This window comes from Carcharodon carcharias, chromosome 16 (genome assembly GCF_017639515.1).
Source record: "Carcharodon carcharias isolate sCarCar2 chromosome 16, sCarCar2.pri, whole genome shotgun sequence".
Lineage (NCBI taxonomy): Eukaryota > Metazoa > Chordata > Chondrichthyes > Lamniformes > Lamnidae > Carcharodon > Carcharodon carcharias.
In genome coordinates, this window is record NC_054482.1 from 66,134,425 (window position 1) to 66,158,315 (window position 23,891).

General features: G+C 43.9%; 1 protein-coding gene across 1 annotated transcript in view; it reads right to left on the reverse strand.

The window, feature by feature from the left end:
• frem1b (Fras1 related extracellular matrix 1b) overlaps positions 1-23,891 on the reverse strand; it is a 255,156-nt gene that overhangs the window by 40,185 nt on the left and 191,080 nt on the right. The window contains exons 24-25 of the mRNA XM_041208368.1: positions 8,908-9,172; positions 7,058-7,472 (exon numbers count right to left, since the gene is read on the reverse strand). Coding sequence (XP_041064302.1) covers positions 7,058-7,472; positions 8,908-9,172 — 680 coding nt within the window. The remainder of the gene's footprint in view (positions 1-7,057; positions 7,473-8,907; positions 9,173-23,891) is intronic.

Sequence of the window (23,891 nt, forward strand, 5' to 3'; positions counted from 1 at the left end):
CAGAATTGAACTTTGCATGCACTGGATAGAATCTTGTGTCTTCTCTTGTGGCAAGTTCAGTGGCAAAGGTCATTTAATCAAGCGGGAGGGCAGTGGTGGGGACCCTGCCACCTTCCGTCTCTACCCTGATTAAGTCCATGGCAGGAAGCCTTGTGCAAAGCCTTCCCACCCTGCTGCTGATTGAAGCCCTTAAGCATGCAATTAATGCCCACTTAAGGGCTTCATCCTGCTACCACTGGTATTGGCCCAGTAATGGGTGGGGGGGGTCTCGACATGTGGACAGCATGACTAACGAGCTCTGGCTTGTTTGCTTGCGGGCTCCACGGGAGTTGGTGGAGGGTGTTGGTGTCATTCAAAGGCACCTAATGGAGGGACCTGCATTGGGAAAGTGGGGGTGGCCCATTGAGACCCAAACCCTTGGCCTTGCTGCTGAGCCCCCTCCCCCATGGCCCTTCCCCGCAACCTCCTTCCCGTCATCACTCACCTGTGCCTGGGTCTCTCCTCGATCCCGGGCTTCAGGTGGGTGTTGTACCGGCAGCCGGTGGCGCTGCTGAGTACAGAAGAGCTGCCGGCCTCTGATTGACTGGTAGCTTTTGGCATTCAGGACTTTTGGCCCCAGGGTCCTAGATCTCAGGGAATGTCCACTGCTAGCTTACTAAGTGCCTAATAGGCACAAGATGTGGCAGGTCTTGCTGAAAAGAGGTGACGCTTGGCTCTTGCCAGCTGTCTAGCTGCTGGCCAAGACCCCTGTCCACAAGAATCTGCCCAGTATGTTAATTTTATGTACACATTAACTCTCAACTGTCAGGATTAGACACCTGCTACTTTAATGTGCTGAGGAGGCAAACTGCAGTGATACAATGTCAGTATAACTGTAGTCAAGGAATAGGGAACAGTAACACTTGTTAGTCGTGAACTAACCTTCTGTAAATTGCTGGAACTTTCAGTTTTTAATCTAAATTAAATTCTACAAAATGAATTCCATTTCAAATTGTTCAGCATCTTCTGTTTATATTTCAGATTTCCAGCACCCACAGTAAGTTGCTTTTGTATTGGACAAGTTTATTCTTAGAATTAAAATCAAATAACATGGAATAAAGTACAAAAGTAAAAGTGATACAGGCAATAAAATTTATCATGCATGTTAATTAGACTGCTCTTTGTTTCGAGTTTCTAACCTGGGCTAAGCAGCTCATTGCCTCATTGAACAATGCTCCTAAAGAGGAAAAAAACAGTGGCTACTCAATCCAACTCCAGCAATTTGACTACCTCGCCTGCGGCAAGCCACTTATATGCAGTTGTAAATCTGAAGACGTATTGCTCGCTCATTGGTAACTTAAGAAGGGAAACTTGATTCTGTCGAGCCTTTTAATGATCATGCATGACGTGCAGATGAATACAAATGCGCTTCAGTCAGGAAGCTTGACACACCTTCAAACCTCTCTGAACTTAACTGCAAAAGCTCATTCTGCCATCAGGAAGCTGTTTTTTTTTTGGCCTCCCGTGCAATGAAGTGCCCCCACCTGCCTTGCTTCCCGCTCCCAGGAGCAGCACAAGATTCCGCCCATTATTTCCATTTTCATGTCTGCTTCTTGGTCTTAAGAGACCGATGAGAAACCCAATCACATATTATAAATAATGGATTGGGTTGCCCAAAAATTTAGCCATTGTGAAAATCTTAATTGGGTTCTGTTATGATACAGCAATCTATTTGTAATTTGTTAAGCATTTTATATACATTATGAAATAAAAGCATGTTGTATGCAGTTTTGAAATCCCCAAATAGTTTAGTGGGTAATTGCAACATGTGGCATGGTGTGTAATGAATCCATACTTACCTGAAGTTCCCAAGTGTGCTCCCTGGTGTATGTGGGGTATTCTCATTGCAGTCACTGGGCCTTTTTGCTGCATTCCCCTGTGCAATTTAGCCAGGATTACAGCACTCAGGATGGAAAATGGAAACATGGTGTGTGTTGCCCTCTAGTTTCTGGGCAGGGGGCTGAACCCCTGTTCAGCTGAAGCTTGCCCTCTGGTATTAGAGGGGGCAAGGCTAGGGGAAAGGAGTTTTTCCATAGTTCACTTCTTGTGTCCCCAGCCTGCTTTCTGCCAAGCAGCATGTACACCAGCAATGTTCAGGCATACAGGCACCCTCAATGTTGGATGCAGGACGCATGAGAGCTCAGAACTGGGTTTCAGCTGAACCTCCAGAGAAGTTAGTAGCTTCCCAGGTAGGTTATTCTCTTTGTAAAGGATGCCGATTAGGACACTAACACTCACCCACTGTGGCAGTGGCACCTATCTGGAAACTAGCAGCAGGCCACCACCACTTTCTCTACCCCCTCCACTGGTGGATAACCAAGATTGACCCATAATGGCATTTGCATTCACCGACAATATGAAAAACATTTTGGTGGGGTCAGGGGCTTTTTTATTCTCCTAGCATTTATGCCAGCAGACTGGCACAGATGGCACAGATCTTCAGGGCTAGGAAAAGGAAAAAAATCAGCTGAAAGTACCCACTTGGAGATCTCAGGTGGAGGGGCAGGGATGTTCTTGGCTGTGATGCTCCCTCACCCCATTAGTGGAATAGTCTGCTTAGAGGGCTAACAAAAAGTGACCAGATCAGATGCAATCAGAGTTTTATAGTGCACCGATTTTATTCTCCAATGAAGCCAGTGGCGTTCCACCTGATCCTGTGTGTTTTGCGTCCGGTGAGTTAAGTTAAAATTCCTCCATTACTGTTTGAGCAAATGGCCACTTGAAACCGGAGAGCTGTTGGTGCTTGTGGAATCATAGTCCAACATAAGTCAGTGCCTTCAGTAAAGTAGGAGAGAAAAGCATAAAAAGAAAGGTTTATTTACAGAATTCAGAAAAATGCTTATTGGAATGATTGTTGGAAGCATATACTGATAGACACCCTTCATTGAGTTAAACCAATTCAAATTTAGAACAGCACTGTGCAACCTTGGAATTGAAGCTCTTGAGAACTGCAATGTTAATTTATTCCAGAACATCCACTTTTGAAGTTTTGCCAAAAATGTCTCTCAGATTCCGTCCGCATCAGCACCTGCCTAATTAACCCATGTAGGTACTAAACAGACATCCTGTGAACAGGAAACCAACTTGTTTTTCCAGTCACTAACTTTTAGGTTTATTATGTGAGGAAGTGCTGTTAAATGAGATAAAGATGTTTTTAATCATTGTTGTAGCTATGTAGGTCTGTGACATACAATTATTTACATAATTCTAGCATTTAGTATTAGTGCTGCATGTGTCTGTCATCTCACATAAATGATTTAATAATGCAGTACTGAACATTATAGGTGAATGACGATAGAGTAAAAGAAAATGATGCAAAATAAACGTGTATCTTTACTTAAAATATTCTTCGATATAGGTCTAAGCACAAATCATTTTTTTCGGCAACAAAAACATTTTTATTTTAATTACTATTATGTATTTGATTGATTATTTGCATATTTGTTGGAGATCTTTTCCTTTTATTTCTGGTGGATGTGGGTTAAGTCTTCTTTAATACCCTTTATTATCTACTTGCTCCCACTTAAAGATAACATTCTATTTATGTTAATGTGTATCTTTTAATGTATTTTGTTCAGTTAGTAGATTTAGCCTTGAAGTTACTCAAATAAGGGGTCCCAGTTAGTGAGGTTAAAATTAAAAAAACAAATTAATAAGTGGAATGTGGATAATAGAAATGGGCTCAGTTTATCCTCTGATAAATGATCCATTGCTTACTCAGCACACAATCCTCCAGCTCTGTTTCAATCTTTCTTTTCTTTAGCTATATACAAATGCACCATTACTATTCTGAATTTCCTCCCTTGTTTTCCTGTGCTCCAGATAAGTCATCCTTTATGCTCTTTCCCCTTCCTGGCTCCACATTGTGTTGTCTATTGCACCAAATTCCAATTTTTTTTGAAAATCTCAAAACCCCTTGTATCCCTCAATTTTTCCTTTTATCTTACAGTGTTTTTTCATTTGTTCTTGGGATATGGCTGTCAGTGGCATTTAATGTTATTCCCTAGTTGCCAGAAGAAGGTTGAGGTGAGTCTACATCTTGAACTGCTGCAATTATAGTTTGATATAATTGAGTGGGCAGGCCAGTGAAGAGTCAGCCAAGGACTTGAGTCACATAAGGATGTGAAAAGTTTCATTCATGTAAAAATACATTAGTGAACCAGTTGAGTCTTTAATGACAAAACAAAAACAGAATTACCTGGAAAAACTCAGCAGGTCTGGCAGCATCGGCGGAGAAGAAAAGAGTTGACGTTTCGAGTCCTCATGACCCTTCGACAGAATTACCTGGAAAAACTCAGCATGTCTGGCAGCATCGGCGGAGAAGAAAAGAGTTGACGTTTCGAGTCCTCATGACCCTTCGACAGAACTTGTTCTGTTGAAGGGTCATGAGGACTCGAAACGTCAACTCTTTTCTTCTCCGCCGATGCTGCCAGACCTGCTGAGTTTTTCCAGGTAATTCTGTTTTTGTTTTGGATTTCCAGCATCCGCAGTTTTTTTGTTTTTATCTTTTGAGTCTTTAATGACATTTTGACAGTTTTGTCGTCGCTTTTACTGACACCAGCTTTTATTCCAGATTTTTTAAACTGCATTCAAATTCTTGATTGCCATGGTGGGATTTGAATTCATGTTCTCTGGGCTTTCAGTCCAGCCTGTGGATTTTTAGTCTAGTAACATAACTACTGTACATCATTACTTTTAATCCAAAGTTCCCTTTACCTGCGATTTTAATACTGGTAATAGTCTGCACTATTTGACAGAGGCCATTTACTTCAGTTTTGCATAAATATATAAAGGACCAATTAACTCCAGGAGTCCAGGGAAGGGGCAGAACTTCTACCTGTCCTGCAGAGACACCAACGAGTGGAGCTGGGGGTAGGGACTCATGCTGGGAGTTCCCAAATTCCTGGTTCAGGAGGGCTTCTTCCTTCTTGGTGCAAATGGGCCTTATCAATTAAGCAGTCTGCTGTAAATTTTTAAAAATTCAGCCAGGTCCCTTTACAGTGAGCTGGGGGGAATGGGGAGGGATTAAGTGGGGTCTTGACAAGGCATGTGGGGGGCATTAAAGCCCACTATTCTCATGCAAATGAGGCAGCCACTTACTGGCCTACAAGCAGCAGTTGGGTCAATGCAGGGTGAACCACTTTAAAGTAGTTTCAACAGCAAGTAGTGTAAAGTAGAATTAGAGAAGTTTATAAACTTTTCTGTACGATATTTACTGAACAAAGGGGAATTGTATTGTTTTAATATGCCACAAAATACTAGTGCAATGTAGTGCTCAAGGAGTTAAGTTATTGGAATGTTAAAGCAGTAATTATTTATGTGTGATTCACGGTTTAATGGGCACTGCCTATTAATTTACATTAAAAGCCTTTATTATGGCATACTAGTGATCCCAAAGGATGATGTCATTAATTAAGCAAGTTCACAAACAGCCTAAAATAAAAAGGTGTTAAAACAAATAGTAAATTAACTTCCTGTTTTGAATATTACCAGCAGCACTGAAATAGCTCTATTAAATGTTAAAAATTAAAATGAATGCAACAATACGTTAATAGAAATGTTAAAATTGTAACTATAAAGATCTACGAACTCTGAACACCATCCATTCCGTGATGTGTGCTGTGAATTTCATTTTATTACCTCAGATAACTGAAAATACTGGTTTTTTTAAAAAAAATAAACAATGATGGTTTTTAGCTTTCAAAACCAAAAACAAAGTCTATAAGAATTGAAATTCAATGAAAAAGCAGAATGCAACTGAGAAAAAATAAGATTATATATCTTGACAATGACTGCTTAATTAGATTATAATGAATATGTTATTAGTCACCAAAATATATTTGAAAAGTGATCAACATTTCTCAAAAGATGTTGTAACAAAAATTAACACTTGGGTGTACGCTTATATTTGCATTGAAATAATGCTGCTAAGTTTCAACAGTATAGCTGCTACACATGCTGATATATATCTTGTTAATTTTTGGACGCTTGTGTGTGTCTGTGTGAAGGGATATTTTGCATTGTGGTGCAAAGAGTGGATAAAATAATAGTAGTAGGTGCTCCACCAACACGTTTGAGGGAACACCTTGTTTAATTATTAACATTTGAGCCTTAAGTCGGCACAGAAGAAGGCCATTCAGCCCATCATTTCTGTGTTAGCTCATTGGAAGAGTTATCCTGTTAGCTCCCACTCCACTGGTCTCTCTTTGTAGCCCTGAATAGTTTTCTTTTTCAAATAAGAATGCAATTCCCTTTTGAAAATTACTAATACATCTACTTGCACCACTTTTTCAGGAAGTGTATTCAAATTAAAATAGCTCACTGTATAAAATTCTCATTAACTCCCCTTTGCCAAGTTTTTGTTCCTAGGCCCCATTAAGAAATATTCTCTTCTGAAATAACAACAACTTTATTGAAATTCCATTCCTATAATTTTTCATTTCTAAACAGACTGAACAGATCAAACATTTTGGCTAAAAATTTAATTTTTCAATTGAAGAGTTTTAAAAATTAAACTAACCTCTCAAAATGGAATGATTATATTTGAAATGTTGAGATACATGTTGAGTTTTAGTCAATGCTGTGTTACAAGACAGAAATATGTTGGAAACATTGGATTCAGTAAAAGCATTAACACTCCCCCAAAATAACTATAATTAAGAGCTATTAAATATAAGTAAGATTTTTAGAGGAGTTGGCTTCAAAGTGGGTAAATAAAATTGTTAAAGCATTAATACAAAATAAATAGTCAAAGAAACAATATCTAATTTTACTTATCTAAAACAGTTGTAAAACAGTTGAACCGGTGACTGGATGTACTGTGTTTATAAAAGTGTTTGAGGCAATTTATTACATCTAAGAGTTTGATTACTTCAAGACCAATTTGTTTTTATCAGCTATAGCTAATTTTGATAATTTATTTTCATAATTACCTACAAAATATTGCAATTATAAATTACATTACTATTTTGCTTATTTCTTTAATAAGTCAATCTTTGTACAGATAATATCCACGTACCTGTATGCTGAATATAACAGGGTCCTCTCTCATCTGGCCATTGACTAAAAAACCATGATTGGTTCCATCAGAAGCTATGAATGTAAAGTGGTCAAGCTCAGAGGGCCCAGCATTGTGCTTGTATGAAATGTCCAAATTATTCACATTCAGCTGTGTGAAGTGGTGCTGGGAAAGAACATTTCCTTTCAGGTACAGGTTGCCAAACTGAGGAGGCTGGATAATAATGTAGGTTAGGTTTATCAGGGGAGTGTCTGGATCTGTGAGTTGAAGATTATCAGGAGAGATGACCAACATGGCCCCATCTGGTAACTGAAGACCTTTATTATTGACTAAAGTGGGCAAGATACGGTCAGTGCGCTCAATGTTAAACTCCATGGAGCTGTTTTTCACTGTCATCCCATTGCTGACAAAAAATCTGTGGGAAAACAAGAGTTTGAATGAGAAAGGACTTAATTCCACCATAGCAGATAACGGCATCTGTTAGGAAGTCTCATTTTTAGTGTAATTATCCCAATCAATCCTGATGAAAAGGTTTTCACTTTAAATTCAAATGTCTGTGCCAAGGGTAGTCATTTTGTTAATCATCTGCATCCATCATCTGTTGGTGTTTTTTAGACATTGTTCTACTAGCCCACAAATAGCAATACCCATCCTTTTTTATGGCCAATGCGCAAGCCCACCCTAATTGTCGATAACAGGATTATTCCTTAATCTTTTAAACATTTTGATGTGGGTTCCTTTGAAATTTCAAAAAGCATATTCTGTGTATTCTTTGTATCCTCTTTTTTGTAAAATGAATTATACTCTATCTCTTGCGCCCAGCCTGTGTCTGTCAAAATTGATCAGTGCTCCAACAAGCTCTAATAAGATTTTTTTTTGCATCTCTTTTCAAGCTTTAAAATCTGTCACAACTGGTATTAATCTAATCCGAAAGAGAATTGTCAAGTGTTGGTGCACGAACAGGCCTTGACAGTTTGTCTTTCTGCAAACTACAGACAGATTGTGAGTTAGGAGCTGCTGAACAGATGGACAAGTTAGGAGTAGCACAATAAAAAGTAATTTAATAAATCACCTGGAACCAGATCACTTCCAAATGCTGAGAATGAATTATAGCAGAGCTGATAGGGAGCTGGGCTTTGGCAATAGATTACGCCAGAAGGTACCGGCTACAAAAAAGTGATAAACATTCATGAAAGACATCTATTTCATCATAGTCAAAGGATGGGAACCCACATAGACCTCTGTTTTCTAAAAACAACTTATATTTCAGTTCTAGAGTAGATCTTTAATTATTCCATTTGAATATATTGAATTATAATCCACATTGTGGTTTTCCATAATCACTGTTAAGAAACTCGGCATGGTTGATACAAGTGTTCCCCTACACGAAGTAAGCAATAAAATACCACAATAGGATTATAACTGGATATAAATCCTTATTCTGTAAGCCCTTTGAACTCTCAGTGGTCAGTCATCCCTGACAAAAATACCCTGTTGGATATTTTGTTCAACTAATCTATAGGATTGTCTGTATCAAATTATATTTCTATTATCTCATAGGGGATTTGAGGGGCTTTTGTGAGTGCAATTTTAATTTCATGTAGAATTAAATGAGTGACATTAAATTTAAATATAATGATTTTAGAAAACTTTTGCAACTTATGCATGTAATTAGTTATATAGTGTTTATGTAACACTGAGTTGTATAAGTGAGTTTTAAAAACAGGTTCTGTTACAAAACATATGCTGCCTAATAACCAAGAACTGATAGTTGTGTACAATACTTTTGTGTTTTGATTTATACTGTTATTGTTAAGATGGCCAGAGTACAACAGAGCTGTCCTCCTCACCTGAATCCATCCGTGCTGGCCTCACGACTGTTGTCATGGACATAGCAGACCTTCTGGGCTGCTACCTCCAACTGGCTGAAACTGGAAATGGCCACTCCAGGATAATTGATGTACTCGATCTGACCATGTGCAGGTGGCACAGAGATGGCGTACAACAGCTCTTCGGGTTTGCCAGTGCCATCTGTTGCCTTGAGAACATCTGTCGTCAAGGTGACCCTGTCACCCTCTTTTAAAGTTACAGGTTTGGTGAGTACAACAATGTCACCTATAGAAATAAAAAAGAGAGGAAGAGAAAGAAAAGAGAAAGTAAAACTCATATATTGTCACCCATGAACAAAGCCTCAGCTGTGTTAGTGATGAATTAGCTTAATTTAATTGGTAAAATGCAGCTCTCCGCTTTCATTTGAGAGCTGGCTTTTATTTTATGAACTCCCTATTGTCAGCACAGTGCAGCAGATTGAGTAAATGTTCAGGATTTACAGTTTACAGATGGCACTCCTCGTTCTCACCAGTTGTGACTGTGAATGTTCGTCAGAAAACGGTGCCAGGCACAGCCTCCAGAGAGCCGGCTGCTTCTATTTCTTTCGTACCAATCATTTGCTGGCAGCTATGCTGATCTGCAGAAGCTGAACTCAGTTCTCTAGGTTGACTGACACCATTTCAGGGAGATTTACCAGATTTTCTAAACTTGCCTCCATCAATCATGAAGATACTCAACTTGTTAAAGAAAAGATATATTAAATGATTATATTCACCTCATAAATTCTGACGATATGCACTGCCATGAAAAGTGGAAGATCAAAGAGTGTATTATGTGTCAAGCAGCTTGATGTGACATCATTTTCAGAGAGTTCTTTTACTGTATGCTCCAGTACATTAAAGGTGAACACATGGGTTCTGTACACAGCTTCCAGCTGGTGCTCCACTGAGCACAGCCAATTTGCAATGTACAAAAAACATCAATACGCCACGCAGTTGGGCTAAACTCTTTTATTTCAGATGTGCCATTGAGGGCCCCTACAGTGCTTTTCAATGAATTAAACTTGAAATAATGTTAGCTTTAGGTTCTAAAGCATTTCTTAGAAAGAGAAAAAAAACTGCAGGTGTTCAGAATAAATTTGGATGTAGATGTTTTCTTCCATGATTTGTGCTCGATACTTTTGTTTGCACATGACTGGGATTGCTTTGTTACATCCTCATTTGATTTTGTAATAACTCTATTCAATATGCTTCTGATCAACCAACACTTATGCCTCTAAAATAGATTGAAGTAGAGACAGAAAAAAGATTGCAAATCTGAAATAAAAATTCTGGAAACAAAGAGCAGTTTGACCCTGAAGTGTGTGACCCTTTGCTGAGTTCAGCTGAAGGGTTAAATTTACTGCCCCCTGCAGATGTTGATAATCTACCATGCAATTCCAGCATTTTCTATTTTTGTTACAGATTTGAAGTACATGTTTGGCATACTTTCTCGACTGGTCCTCTATAACCTTCTTGTCCACTTATTCACCAATGTAATAAGATGATTAAGAAAATTTTGAAGGACTTGAAATACATGTGGAAGTGACTCTGATCATCATACTTTAATCTTGCACATTTGATATATTCAATATATTAAGTAAAGTTCTCTTTTCAGTTGTTAATAGATGATTAATTGCCTGCTTGTGCCAGCGATGGTAATTTATGCGCACTCCAAACAATGGTGTTTTCAGATGCTGGCTCCAGTCCCTTTAATGGCATTAGATTTTCATTATCAGCCTCAAAAGTAATTTGCTTTTCTTGATTTAAATGCTATAAGGAAAATACTTCATTTGGTTACAGTTAAGATCACAGTACATGGTTGATAAGCAGTTTAATTCCACTTCAGCTGATGTCTGCATAGAATACTGTACCTGACACATGCACTTGACAAGATGTCTTCATAAAATAATAAACCAATACAGTTATTCTGTTTTTTTATTATTTGCTCATGGGATGTAAGTGTCACTGGCTAGGCCACCATTTATTGGCCATCCCTAATTGCCCTTGTGAAGGTGATGCAGTCCATGTGGTACAGGTACACCCACAATACTGTTAGGGAGGGAGTTCCAGGATTTTGACCCAGTGACAGTGAAGGAACGGTGATATATTTCCAAGTCAGGATGGTGAGTGACTTAGAGGGGAACTTCCAGGTGGTGGTGTTCTCATGTGTCTGTTGCTCTTGTCCTTCGAGATGGTAGTGGTCGTGGGTTTGGAAGGTGTTGTCTAAGGAAGCCTGGTGAGTTCCTGCAGTGCAGCTTGTAGATGGTACACAGTGCTGCTACTGTGCGTCGGTGGTGGAGGGAGTGAATGTTTGTGGATGTGGTGCCAATCAAGTGGGATGCTTTGTTGTGGAGTTTTTTTGGAGCTGTACCCATCCAGGCCAATGGGGGGTATTCCATCACACTCCTGACTTGTGCCTTGTAAATGGTGGACAGGTTTTTTTGGGGATTCGGAAGGTGAGTAACTCACTGCAGGATTCCTAGCCTCTGACATGCCCTTATAGCCACAGTCTTTATTTGGCTCGTCCAGTTCAGTTTTTGGTCATTGGTAACCCCCAGGATGTTGATGATGTGTGATTCAGTGATGGTAATGCTATTGAATGCCAGGGGTGATGGTTAGATTCTCTGTTGTTGGAGATGGTCATTGCCTGGCACTTGTGTGGTGTGAATGTTATTTGCCACTTGTCAGCCCAAGCCTGGATATTGTCCATGTCTTGGATGGACTGCTTCAGTATCTGAGGAGAGTAGTGAATGGTGCTAAACATTGTGCAATCATCAGTGAACATCCCCACTTCTGACCTTATAATGGAAGGAGGTTAATTGATGAAGTAGCTGAAGATGGCTGGGCCTAGGACACCATCATGAGGAACTCCTGTAATGATGTCCTGGAACTGAGATGATTGAGCTCTAGCAACCACAACCATCGCTTTTGTGCTGGGTATGACTCCAACCTGCTGAGGAGTTTTTCCCTTGATTCCCATTGACCTCAGTTTTGTGATGGTTTCTTGATGCCACACTCTGTCAAATTCTGCCTTGATGTCGGGCAGTCACTCTCACCTCACCTCTGGAGTTCAGCTCTTTTGTCCATGTTTGTACCAAGGCTATAACAATGCCATAAGCCAAGTGGGCCTGGTAGAACCTAAACTGAGCGTCAGTGAGTAGGTTAGGAGTGCCACTTGGTAGCATTGATGACCAACAATGAATTCAATTATAGATTTTAATCAACATAATAGTTGCATTATGCAACTCAAATTATGATCTTTGCAAGTTAATACACAGATGTAGGTGCCACAAGTATTTTTTAAATATATAACATTAGGTATCTTACTATTGCTGATTGAATATTCTGCTGGGAACAGTTAAAAGTTTTATTGATCTATTTACTTTTAACAGGAATAATTAGCAGGGTTGAACATGTTTAGATACTGCTAGTTATAATTGAAAGAGCTATTTCTACCCTCTCCGCAAAGCAGCTGCCTGATATCTTGACAATTTGGTTAGCAGGAATATATTTGAAACCCTAAGGGCATTTTGGGCTAGAATTGCTTCCTGGCCCAGTTTACCATCAAAATAGCCGCAGAATGGCATTTTATCTCCTGGTGTTATACCACTAAAAACAAGTCCAATTTTATTCAGTGCATCTTCAGTGAATATTCATGACAGGCTATTGGTGCCATTAATATCCTCAGGCCAAGGAAAATCCAGTGCTGCAGTAACAGCTGAAAGAGTCAAAGCAACCATTATGTGGCTCCAGCAATGTTGCTTCCTTCAAAACCTGAGGTTGGTGTGTTTTAATGGCACAGAGCAACAAATTAAAAAACCCCTGGTTGTAATCTGATAAGGGGTAATGTATTTTTAAGCCCAAAGGAAAGGAGATCCACATAGGATGTGATACAAGAAGAAAGTTGCCTTGGTAGTAAGAGTCACCTCCAGCAACCTCTGCATGACTACATGGCTGGAGGAAGATAACTAACCTTTCCAAAGCTGGCAGCTGTACATTGTAACAATATATTACAAGAAGCATTGTTCCCCATTGCAGCCACCATGTTCTCACTGAGTTGAGCACCATATGCAACTTACCAGCTAAAAGCCAGATATACCAGCAAATTCACCACACCCACTTGCTTCTCCTCTAGGGCCAGAATTTTCCCATTGGCGTGCGGGGGCAGGCCCTGCTTGCCTGCACATAAAATGATGCATGGTGACATCGGGCAAGCGTCCCGACATCACTGCGTGTCATCGCAATATTTGGGAAGGCAAGCGCTTCGGATGCTCACCCGTCATCAATTAATGGGCAAGTTAAGGCCCTTGAGGCAGTCCGTGCGATCTTCAGGATGTCACACGGGTGCAACAGGCAGGCGGTTAGGAGACATTTATATAAACCTCGGCCATGAGTGGGATAAGAGGGGTGAGTGGGGTCGCGAATGTGATGTTTGAGGTATTTAAGTGTGAAAGTAACTTATACTTGCCTGAGTGAGCAGGAGGACTTCAAAACTCATACCAGCTGCTTGGACAGGAGTAAAAGCCTTGGTCAGCACTGTACAGTAGAAATCATTTCTGGGGCCTGCATTTTTCAGGAAGCCTTCCCTTAGCCTGGGAATAGGAGTTGTACTCTTCACTGGAGGCACCTCCTCTGAGGAGGAAGGGAGGGCCAGAAGGAGGAGGAGGCCAGGAGTCCACATTCGGCCTTCAGGGCAGCCACCTTTTGGAGGAGAGGTGCAGGCGAAAGGGGCGCAGGGCCAACAGGAAGTGCAAGGCAGAAGGGGCTGCAGAATATGCCACTATCCTGCTGCCAGGGTATACAGGTGGCGAAGCAACTACTTCAATATGTCTGAGGTGCAGACTCTCAGTCTCTCAAGGGAGACAGTCACCTCCATCTGGCAGATGATAGGCCCTGAGATCTCTGCAAACTATATGGGCGGACACCCCATACCAGTGGCTCTAAAGGTCACAGCAGAGATGGTGTGATGCTGGTGAGTGCATTTGCTCAGAGGCCTCAGGGTGAGAGGTGGGCCCTCTGCCTCCTCCTCTCAGCCCTGCTCCAGTGATGCTGAAAGACATTTGATTAGTTACCGTGCAGACAATGTCAATGTGCATGCCGCTCCCCCGGATCATTATGCACTCATCCTTCCATAATCAAGGGTAAACCAGTGTTGCTAACTTCAATCACGGAGCATTCAGCAGAGCCATGGCTTCTGTGACACACATGGTGACCTGAGTGCTTGCCAAACATACCTCCCTGTGGCACCCCAGCCTCACTGCCACCAGTAGACCTGGGGGTATGACCCCCTCAAGATCCATGGCCTGCTGATCGAAAGCCATTAGGATGGCCAACTGGGCCTGCCCTCCACCAGTCTGCATTCGTCCCAATGCATTATGCGCAGTCTTTTCCTGAAAAGGAGAGAGGAGCATTGATTAATCTTGCCTGCACCTGAATTCCCATCGCATCCCTCCCAACCCAGCCAGAGTGGGACATTGCAGGATTCCAGTTCTTTGTCACCCCACAGCTGCTGCACACTCACCCAAACAAGCCAGGGCTGACCACCCCCCATTGCCCAAATGCTGCCTCTTTCACATGTGGCACCACAAGGTGTCACTTTGCTAAGCAAAGAGACATAGGCACGTAGAGTGCAAACACCAGAAAATGGGTTGGTGCCCCGCCAACTGGAAGTTCCCCTCCCAGCATGTTAGCACCCTGACTTCGACATGCTTCGCAATTCCAGCACTCTGCCTAGGTGCAGACTCTTGAGTTTCAACCCCATCCTATACTTTGGGTGTCAGTGTCACACATGCTGCGGATGCAGAACACCTCCTAGCTCAACCCTCTCAGGGTGAACTAGGCATGGGCAATCTCTGCTGTCACATCCAGTGAGGGATCCATACCATGAGGGATTCAATGATGTTACTGTACTCAGAGTTGGCGGGGGTGTGGGGGGTGGTTGTGGTTTGGGGGAAAGGGTGACGGCTGCATTAAGTGACTTGCGGCAACATGATACTCACCCTTCCTGAGTGCAGGAGATCATTGAACCTTTTGTGACACTGGAGCCATATACGCCGCACATCATGGGAGCTCACACTCTCGGCCACCTCCTCCAATGCACATTTGGTTGGGTGCGGAGGCCTCCGCCTCCTATCCCTCGGAAGAAGGACCTCCTGCTGCGCTGCCAACTCCTCCAGGAGGGCAGCTAGGCACTTATCTGAAAAACAAGGGGCACACTGCCCCGCTGGCCTACCCTCCGGTCTGGCCTGCCCGATGGCCTACCCTCCTGTCTGACCTGCCCCGATGGCCTACCCTCTGGTCTGGCCTGCCCCGACGGTCTACCCTCAGGCCTGTCCTGCCCCGATGACTTGCATCACCATTATTGCCCCTCTGCAGAGCCCTTCTCCCAGCCATTGTGAGCAGCCTTTCCAAGGCTGCCAGGCCTTCGTTTATACAGGCTGCTGGGTCGCCATTGGACCCGGCAGTCTGAGCGTGCCCGCCACCTCTCGCCCACACCTGCCAAGCACAGGAGTCATGAGCTACGTTGGGCGGGCCTTAATTGGCCCACCTGCATAAAATGGCGGCACGGACCCAATCGTGGGCGGTGATCGGGTCCGCGCCCACCCGCACCCGCTCCCAAATGACCCGCCCGACATGAGGAAAATTCTCCCCTAAGTGTTCTTTTCTGCACAGCCAAACATGTAGGGAAGCAATGGAAGAATCAAATGATATGTATGATGTTTTCAGCACTTGCTCTCGCCACCAGTGCCTTCTGACACAATATTCCATGAGATGACAGGAAGAGTACCTTGAAGTTCTCTGCTTAAAAAGGGAGAGCCTACAACCAAAGGCAAGCAAGAAGCATCTCAATTCCGCAAGACCCCTCCGCTTCAAATCATTAACCAGCCTCTTTAGTCACTGCAGGAGAAGTAGAAGACTTGGCTTGAAATACACTGAGCCCCTGATCCCAAGCATACCACTGTGGGCAGCTGTGAAGCTGACACCATGTAATTCCCAAAAAAAGTTTTAAGACCATTCATTCTAATAAGTAGTTCTATTTTAATAAAGCTTGTTCTCCAGTGGCTAGGATAACTCTGCCTTCAAAAAGTATTTTCCTGCCTTTATTAGTCAATGTTGCACATCTGTATAGACCATGACTGGAGGCCTAGAGCACATGGAGCAGTAGCTAAGCCAAAAGGTGAAGGATAAACAATATCAGTAGCAAGCCATTTACAGAACTATGCCATCTGCTAGAAGGATATCTGGAGCCAATCTGCTCCATTGAAACTTCAGTGTTATTGGCAGTCAAGATCACCTCTTTTCCAAACTTTACCGCCTCTGTCTCTATCCAATGTAGCATAGGGATCAAACACTGCTTTAATGAATGATCTGCTCAGACATGCGTCAAATTGAGGACATTCAATTCTCAGCACGGCCGACATTTTTAATCCCCTTTTCACACAAAATAGCAATAGCAACATTACAAAGCAAACCACACTGCTTATTAATGATTCATTAATGCCAGCAGTGTGGCTGTCAAGTTATTGGGTTCCTGCTCTTCCTCTGTCACTGCCAATTTATCTTCATCATAGAATCATAGAATGGTTACAGCACAGAAGGAGGCCGTTTGGCCTGTCATGTCTGTGCCAGGTCTTTGTGAGAGCAACGCAGCTAGTCCCAGTGCCTGCCTTTTCCTTCTTGCCCTATAAATCTTTTCCCTTTAGATAATTAACCAATCCTATTTTTAAGGTCACGATTCAATCTCCCTCCACTACATTCTCAAGCAGTGCATTCCAGATCCTAACCGCTCACAACATAAAAAAGATTTTCTTTATGTCGCCTCTGCTTCTTTTGCCAAAAGCAGTGTCCTCTGGTCCTTGACTCTTCTGCCGTAATAGGTACAATTTATCTACCCTGTCCAGACTCTGTGCACTGTGATTAATTCTGTACTGGTCCCTTAAGTTCATAAACTGCACCCTCTGGGATATTTGTAGCTATGCTGGTACTTGCTCACGTTAATGAGAAAGATGTGAGATGCCGTCTTGCTCTGGATCCATTGTACATAGGAACATAGGAGCAGAAGTAGGCCATTCGGACCTTTAAGCCTGCTCCATCATTCAATAAGATCATGGCTGATCTGGTCTCAGCTCCACCTTCCTGTTTGCCCCCATAACCTTGACTCCTTTGTCTAACAAAAATCCGTCTAACTCGGTCTTGAATAAATTTAAAGACACAGCCTCCATTGCCTTCCACACTCTAATGACCCTCTGAGAGAAAAAAATGCTCCTCATCTGTCTTATTCTTAAATAATGTCCCTGAGTTCCAGCTTTCCCACAAGAGGAAACATTCACCACGCTATAAAGTCCCCTCAAGATCTTAAACGTTTCAATAAGATCACCTCTCATTCTTCTAAACTCCAATGGTTATAGGCTCAATATGTTCAACCTTTCTTCATAAAAGAAGTCTTTCATCCCAGGAATGAGTTGAGTGAAAAAACAAAAACAGAAATACCTGGAAAAACTCAGCAGGTCTGGCAGCATTGGCGGAGAAGGGTCATGAGGACTCGAAACGTCAACTTTGCTCTTCTCCGCCGATGCTGCCTGACCTGCTGAGTTTTTCCAGGTATTTCTGTTTTTGTTTTGGATTTCCAGCATCCGCAGTTTGTTGTTTTTATTTATATATATATATATGAGTTGAGTGAACCTTCTCTGAACTGCTTCTAAAACAGTTATAACTTTTTTCAAATAAGGAGACCAAAACTGTACGTTGTAGTGCTAGCAACACCCTATGATGTCAGAAAAAGGATGAATTTTGCGGAACCACAAAAATTCCACATTTGGCGGACAAAGAAGCAAACATTACTTAGAAAGAGATGCAGCTGATAGACAAAAACAGGGTGAAGCAGAAGAGTCTAATGCTGGCCTGTCTGTTTGAGGTGCTGCAGGCAGATATAGGGCGGAATTTTCTGTGCCCGCTGACGTTGTGCGTCTTTGGCAGTGTGAGTGGACAATATGGTGAGAGGGCCAGAAAGCAGTTTCACGACGTTATGAAACCAATTTGCGATCGTCTGCTTAGCCTATTGATGGTGGGCCATATTTCCCACCATCAGACATTGGGAACCTCATTATAATACACCTGCATATTATCATAAGGCCAACCTGCTGGAATCATTGCCCCATGCTGGATCACCTGCTCATAATGATTGCAAAACACACCAGTGCAGAACACATTTTGACAAGTGTGACGTGCAGAAGTCGGAACTTACTGCCAGGGCCTTGCTCACATTGCAGACATCCGAGGAGCAGAAGATGCTGGAGCCTGAAAGCGATGGCACACTGGCATGCTGGGTGGATGTTCATGGAAATGGCTCTGCCATGAAGCAACCCACGCAAGTTGAAAAATCACCATTGAGGGTCTGCTCACAATAGATGGTGGTCAAGGGGGTGGAGAAGAAGATCCAGCTGTGTTTGGGAGAGGAAGATGGTGGGAGAGAAAGGTCTAGGATTGGCTCAGAGAGGAAGATGGGGGTTATGAGGTTGTGGGGGGGGAATGACGGTGTCATGGTGGGGTGAGGTGCGGGCTGGTGGGAAACAAAGGTGTCGGGGGGAAGGTTGGGAAAGGGAGGGGGTAACAGGAGAAGATGGTAACTGGGGAGGTAGGTGTAAGGGAAGGAGTTTGGAGGTAGGAAGGATTGCAGGGAGGGGAGAGAGTAAGGGTGGAGGAAGAAGTAAGGCTGGAAGAAGGAGTCAGGAGGGGGAAGAACTAAGGGTGGTGCAAGAAGTAGGGGTCTCTGGCGGAGTCTGGATGGGGGAAAAACTAAGCAGGGAGCGGAGCCCACGGTGGGTTGGGGGAAGTCCTAATGAAGGTAGTCCGGCGGGGGGAAGGAATCCCAGGGGTGGGGGAGGAGTTCCAGGGATGGAAAGGGTTCTGGGGGCGTGGGGGGAAAGCGTTTCAGTGGGGGAAGGAGTTCCAAAGGGGCAAGTCCAGGTGACTGTGCAAGGGAGGGCTCTGATGAGTCCCTGACTGTTTCCTGGGCAGCCAGCTGAGGGTGGGTGTGGTACGAGGGAATGGTGAGAATGACCGAGGGCAGAGCGAGGCGGTAGGCTGGGAGGGTAAGGGTTCGACAGTAATGGGAGAAGGGACAGTGAGGTCAGTTGGTGGGGACTCGGAGGATGGGGCTGGGGGTGGGACGGAGGAGGTCAGGGAGGTTAATGTGGATGGGGATGGGATTTTCGGAAAGGAAGGGAACGTGCACATTTACCTCGACATCCCTGAAAGAAAAAGCTGGTAAGTCACGGAGGGGAGGTGGAAGGTGATGCCAAAGGGGTTAATAGTGATGGCGGAAAGCAAATGGATGACTGGGGGAGGAGAAAGGATGGGGGAGGGAATGAAATACTGTATCACCACCATGCTGTCTAAATCAAAAGTGAAACGAAAATTGTGTTGGGCGAGATCAGGTGCAGCATGGGATTGTGATCAGTGGATGGGCAGAGATGCAGGTTAGCTCAGATGGACAACTGAGAGCCAACACCAACAGGCAGCATTGAAAATGCTCAGGGCATTAAGGTGAGTGTGATATGGGAAGGATCCGCGTGCATGGGAGAGTACTTGCCCAAGGCTCCGACAGGCCCTGCCAGACACTCACTTCTTCCTCCAGAATTACTTGTTGGCCAGCTGCTCCCTTTGTGGTGACAGAGGACAGTTGAGGGGTTCACAGGCAAAGGGGTCTTGGAGGGAAAGCACAGCCTCTCAGATTCCTGAGTGGATGACCCAGTGGTGTCCAGCTGCTGCTCCTCCTCTCTTCAGGTGCCCGGGGGCCCTAGCCTGTCTCCTTGAGGGGAAGGAGCACCTGCCACTGCAGAAACTCATCCATGGGTCCTGCTATCAAGTGCAGATCTACACACATATCTGTGTTCGCTGGACCAGGGTCTCCATGGCATCCACCATCCTTCCCATGGAGACCTCCAAACATATGGGCACCACTTCATCAGAGAGCAGGCAGACACACTCCTTCAACTGGCGTGCCACTCTGTTGAGGGTTTCCAACAGCTCTGCGAGATGCTCCTCTGCCTTCTGCTGATTCTCCTGGATGAGTCAGAAGGTCAAATCCAGAGGCTTGTCATCTGACCCAGCAGATTGTGAACCCGAGCCTGCTCTAGATCTAGGTCCCACTGAGGTGTGTGTCTCTGCGCTGGTGAAGGGTGTGGGTAAACACTGTGACGGGTCTTCCAGGCTGCTTACTTCCAGCTCTTCAGTGGAGTAGGTGTCTTTTTGGCTGGAGGTGAGGACCTGGATGGAGCTGAGGGACTGGCTGGCTCAGGGTGTCGGGTCGCTTGGCAGAGCTCCCTGTGAACCAAAGTAGAAATAATTAGTTCATGGCAGCGGAGTCAAAAGCAGGACAGAGAGCACTCATAATTGCGTTGAGAGAAGGATGAAATGGTGCAGTATCCTCACAAGGGTATTCGCCGCTGACCTCACCATCACCGCACACACGGTCCATGTCCTCATCAGTCAGCCCGATGGCAAACTCCTCCAAGTGAATGAGGGTTGAATGTGGGCCACCCCCAGTCTGGGACCTCTCTCTGCTGCTGTGAGCCAGCTTCTCCTGCATGAAAACAGATGGAGAGAGTGTGAGCAGGACACATGGCACTGCATGAAATGTTTGTGTGGTGAGTGGAGATATAGACGGGATGAAGATGCAAGCTTGAGGCAATATAGGCTTGTTGTGAGGGTGTGAGTGAGAGTTAGTAGTGTTGTCCCTTAAGGTGTGAGATCCCTGTGGATGTGTGATGGGTTTATCAGTGTATGAGGTGAGAGTGATGAGAGAAGTGGCCCACCCTAGCGGAACGGATGAGACCATTCATCCTGTTGTGGCAGTGGGTGGCTGTCCTCTTTTGCAAGGCATTGGCACTGACCACCGCCTCCCATGCTGGGTTGGTGATACTGTTGTCCACCCTGCAGCCAGAGCAGGGGGGTGTTAGAGGACATCACAGCGATTCTCCTTGGCGCCCAAAAGGCGCTCAAGGGATACGTCACTTAACCGGGGGTGGGGGGGATGCTGCAGTCTTTTTGCTTTTTGGGGCCATCCTTGTCTTCTGTGCAGCAGCCCTGGGCTGGAACCACTGAGAGGTGTGCATGTGACTACACTTCAAATGTGGCGCCTAGCGTGATGATGTGGTCAGGTGATGATGTGGCAGGCAAATGAGAGCGTGTCCACCATCGAACTGGCATGTTCCCCGGAAATGCATAATTAATACAGCGGGTTTGGGAAGATATGGCATTAGAAGCCACCATTGCGGCCGACGGGTAAAGCGTCGCTTTTCCTGCCCACTACCACACTCAGTGCAAATCTGGGACTTCTGCCCATGGACTATGTCAGGCTTCTTAAGAGCAGTCCTCAGTTTTAAAATAAATTAAAGAGGCAAGAGAAAATTCTTTTAGGATAATTCTTAAAGATTTCTTGGCAAAAAATGCTGCTCATGAGAAAAGTCGACAATTAGTTATAAAATTATTAAAGAAATGGAATAACAAATGTGAAAAGGTAAAAAATTAAAAATTAAAAACGAGAAGAAATTTCTCTCGTCTTGCTGGTGCTGTCATGAACTCTAACACAAGTTGTTAAAAAGCAGCAAAAGCAGGTTGGGTCAAAGAGACATTTATAAAATAAATGTAATTTAAGAAAACTTGTCATAACACTTCCTGGGAAACTAAAATTGAAGGCAGCTAGAAATCAACAGATTAACAAAAACCTTTAAGTCATTGTCTATAGAGCCCTAATTACAGGCAGCTAGATGCCATTAATCCTGACCATCCTTGTAATTAATAATTGCTGTTTATAGATCTGATTTTCAGTTTCTTAGGATGGAATTTTCTGAACATTGTTCCTGCCAAAACAGGAGGACCATTAACGGTCCAGGAACTTGTTTGTTTAAGCAATGCTCTTTAACGGAGCCATAGCACTAGCATCCTGCATCTGGGCTCCCCGAGCAATCAGAGACGGCGGGTGAGATGATGCGCTCAAAGAAAGGATTTCTAATTAATGGGACCTCCGGAATGGGTTACAAGGGTCTAACAGGACATGGATTTTTGAGACTGCAGCAACCACAGGATTGGAGAGGAGACCGGGGAAGCCTGCTTCCTGGGTCTCTCACTCTTACCAGGATGTTCTGTTGTGAAATCTGAAAGGCTGCAGTGAGGTGATCATTCCTAAGAATGTAAGGAAGAGGACAACCTCTCCAACCTAGCATGGCATAGTGGAAGTGTCTGAGCTAGTCAGCAGCAGCAGTGTGGTCCACCAACCTGGAGACAGTGCACCAAGAGAATCCAGGGGCTCAGGAGGGCAGGAACAGTGAGTGACAAAGCACTTTCAAATGCCAGGCCACACACAATAACTTCCCTAGCATTCTCTTGCATAGCACTCCTCAGAGCAACACATCTGGAACTTCACTCATTTTTTTCTCTTCAGGCACCTTCTCACTTCACATCCGAATAGCCAACATTCACACTCATCCTCATGCTATTGATCTCCGGCAGTGATTTCGTACAGTCACCCTCCATGAGTTGTCCTTCTGTCCTCTCCACACAAACCATATTTAACTCTCACACCTCTCTGTTTTCTCTCCTTGCAGTAGCGAGCACACAAATCTGAGGAGAGGCAGAGATCTGGGGGAGCCCTCCAGTGACAGACACTGTCAATGCAAGCCAACCTGGTCCACCAGGAAGGAGGTCTTTTTCTAGAAGGCTACAGATGTCAGCAACAACCTCACATGAAAACCCAAATTTCCTGAGGCACTGGTGCTCAGATATGTGGAGAGAGCTGATCCTCTGTTGGGGGTTTCGCCTCCTTGGAGATGAATCTCTGGGTCTATCCCCTCTGTGCTGTAGAACAGCATGTTGCTCAGTTGAAAGCAGCTGCTGCTGTGCTGTTGGTGTTGCAGTTGATGCTCCTCTTGCTCTTTGTCAGAGGTAGAAGGTGGAGCTACATAAGCCGCTCCCACGCTCTGGTGAAGGCTGGCAGTAGGGAAGTGCAGCTCGTGGTAGTGAAGTGCCAGACAGGTAAAGTGACTTCCAACAAGTTGGCATTTCACCTGTCAAGCAATGAATGCACTCTCTGAGAAGGAGTGCTGTGAGCAGCAGCCCCTCACCTGGCCATGGCTGCAGATCTTCAAATTCACCGATTAAAGGTTTCCCTGCCTATCAGTTTCATCGAAAAAGCCCTAACTGCTGTGCACTTGTCTCAGTGACCCTGGCAACTTGCTGACAGCTCAGGAAATAGATTTGCTGGCTGTGGAAGCCTTGGTTGAAACAATCCTCAGTTAAAAACAACTTAATGAGTTATCTGAATATATTCATGGGCAGGATTTTTAGGTCCATGTGCGGGCGTGATTGGCGGGCATTGCTTTGTATCATTGCTTTGTATATTTGTGAAAATTTAGAAGTTTGCCAGACGGTATCATTCCCCTACCTTGCTCTTGCAGAGGTATGAATCCAAGTGACAAATAATTCTTTCACTTGCAATAACCAGATTTAATGTAGTCTTACATTTTGCTATTAAGGTCTCTTACACATGGCTTAAGTCAAATTATGAGTTTTCTCTGTAGCTTTTCTATGAACCTGCAAGAGGAGATTTTCCTTCTAACCAACATCTTTAGCAGCAGTTTTAGTGGGCCTGATCACTACGGATAAGAAGGATTCTTCACTGTTTTGGTGACACTCTACAGATACAGCTTGACGTGAAAATATGACTTGCAAACCAGGATTATTGCTTGTGTCCCTGGGTGTCAATTGCCACAGCCAAGACCCGACTATGAGAAGCCAGTCTAGCCCTTGCAAGAGTGGCAAAGTCTACCCTGGTGTGAATGGCTATCTTCACAAAGGCATTTTGCTTAATGTGGACATCATTTGATAAGTAAGGATATCAACTATCAGTTCCTGCCATTAAAGTTGAGGAAGGTCATAAACTGAAATCTTATGGAGTCCAATAT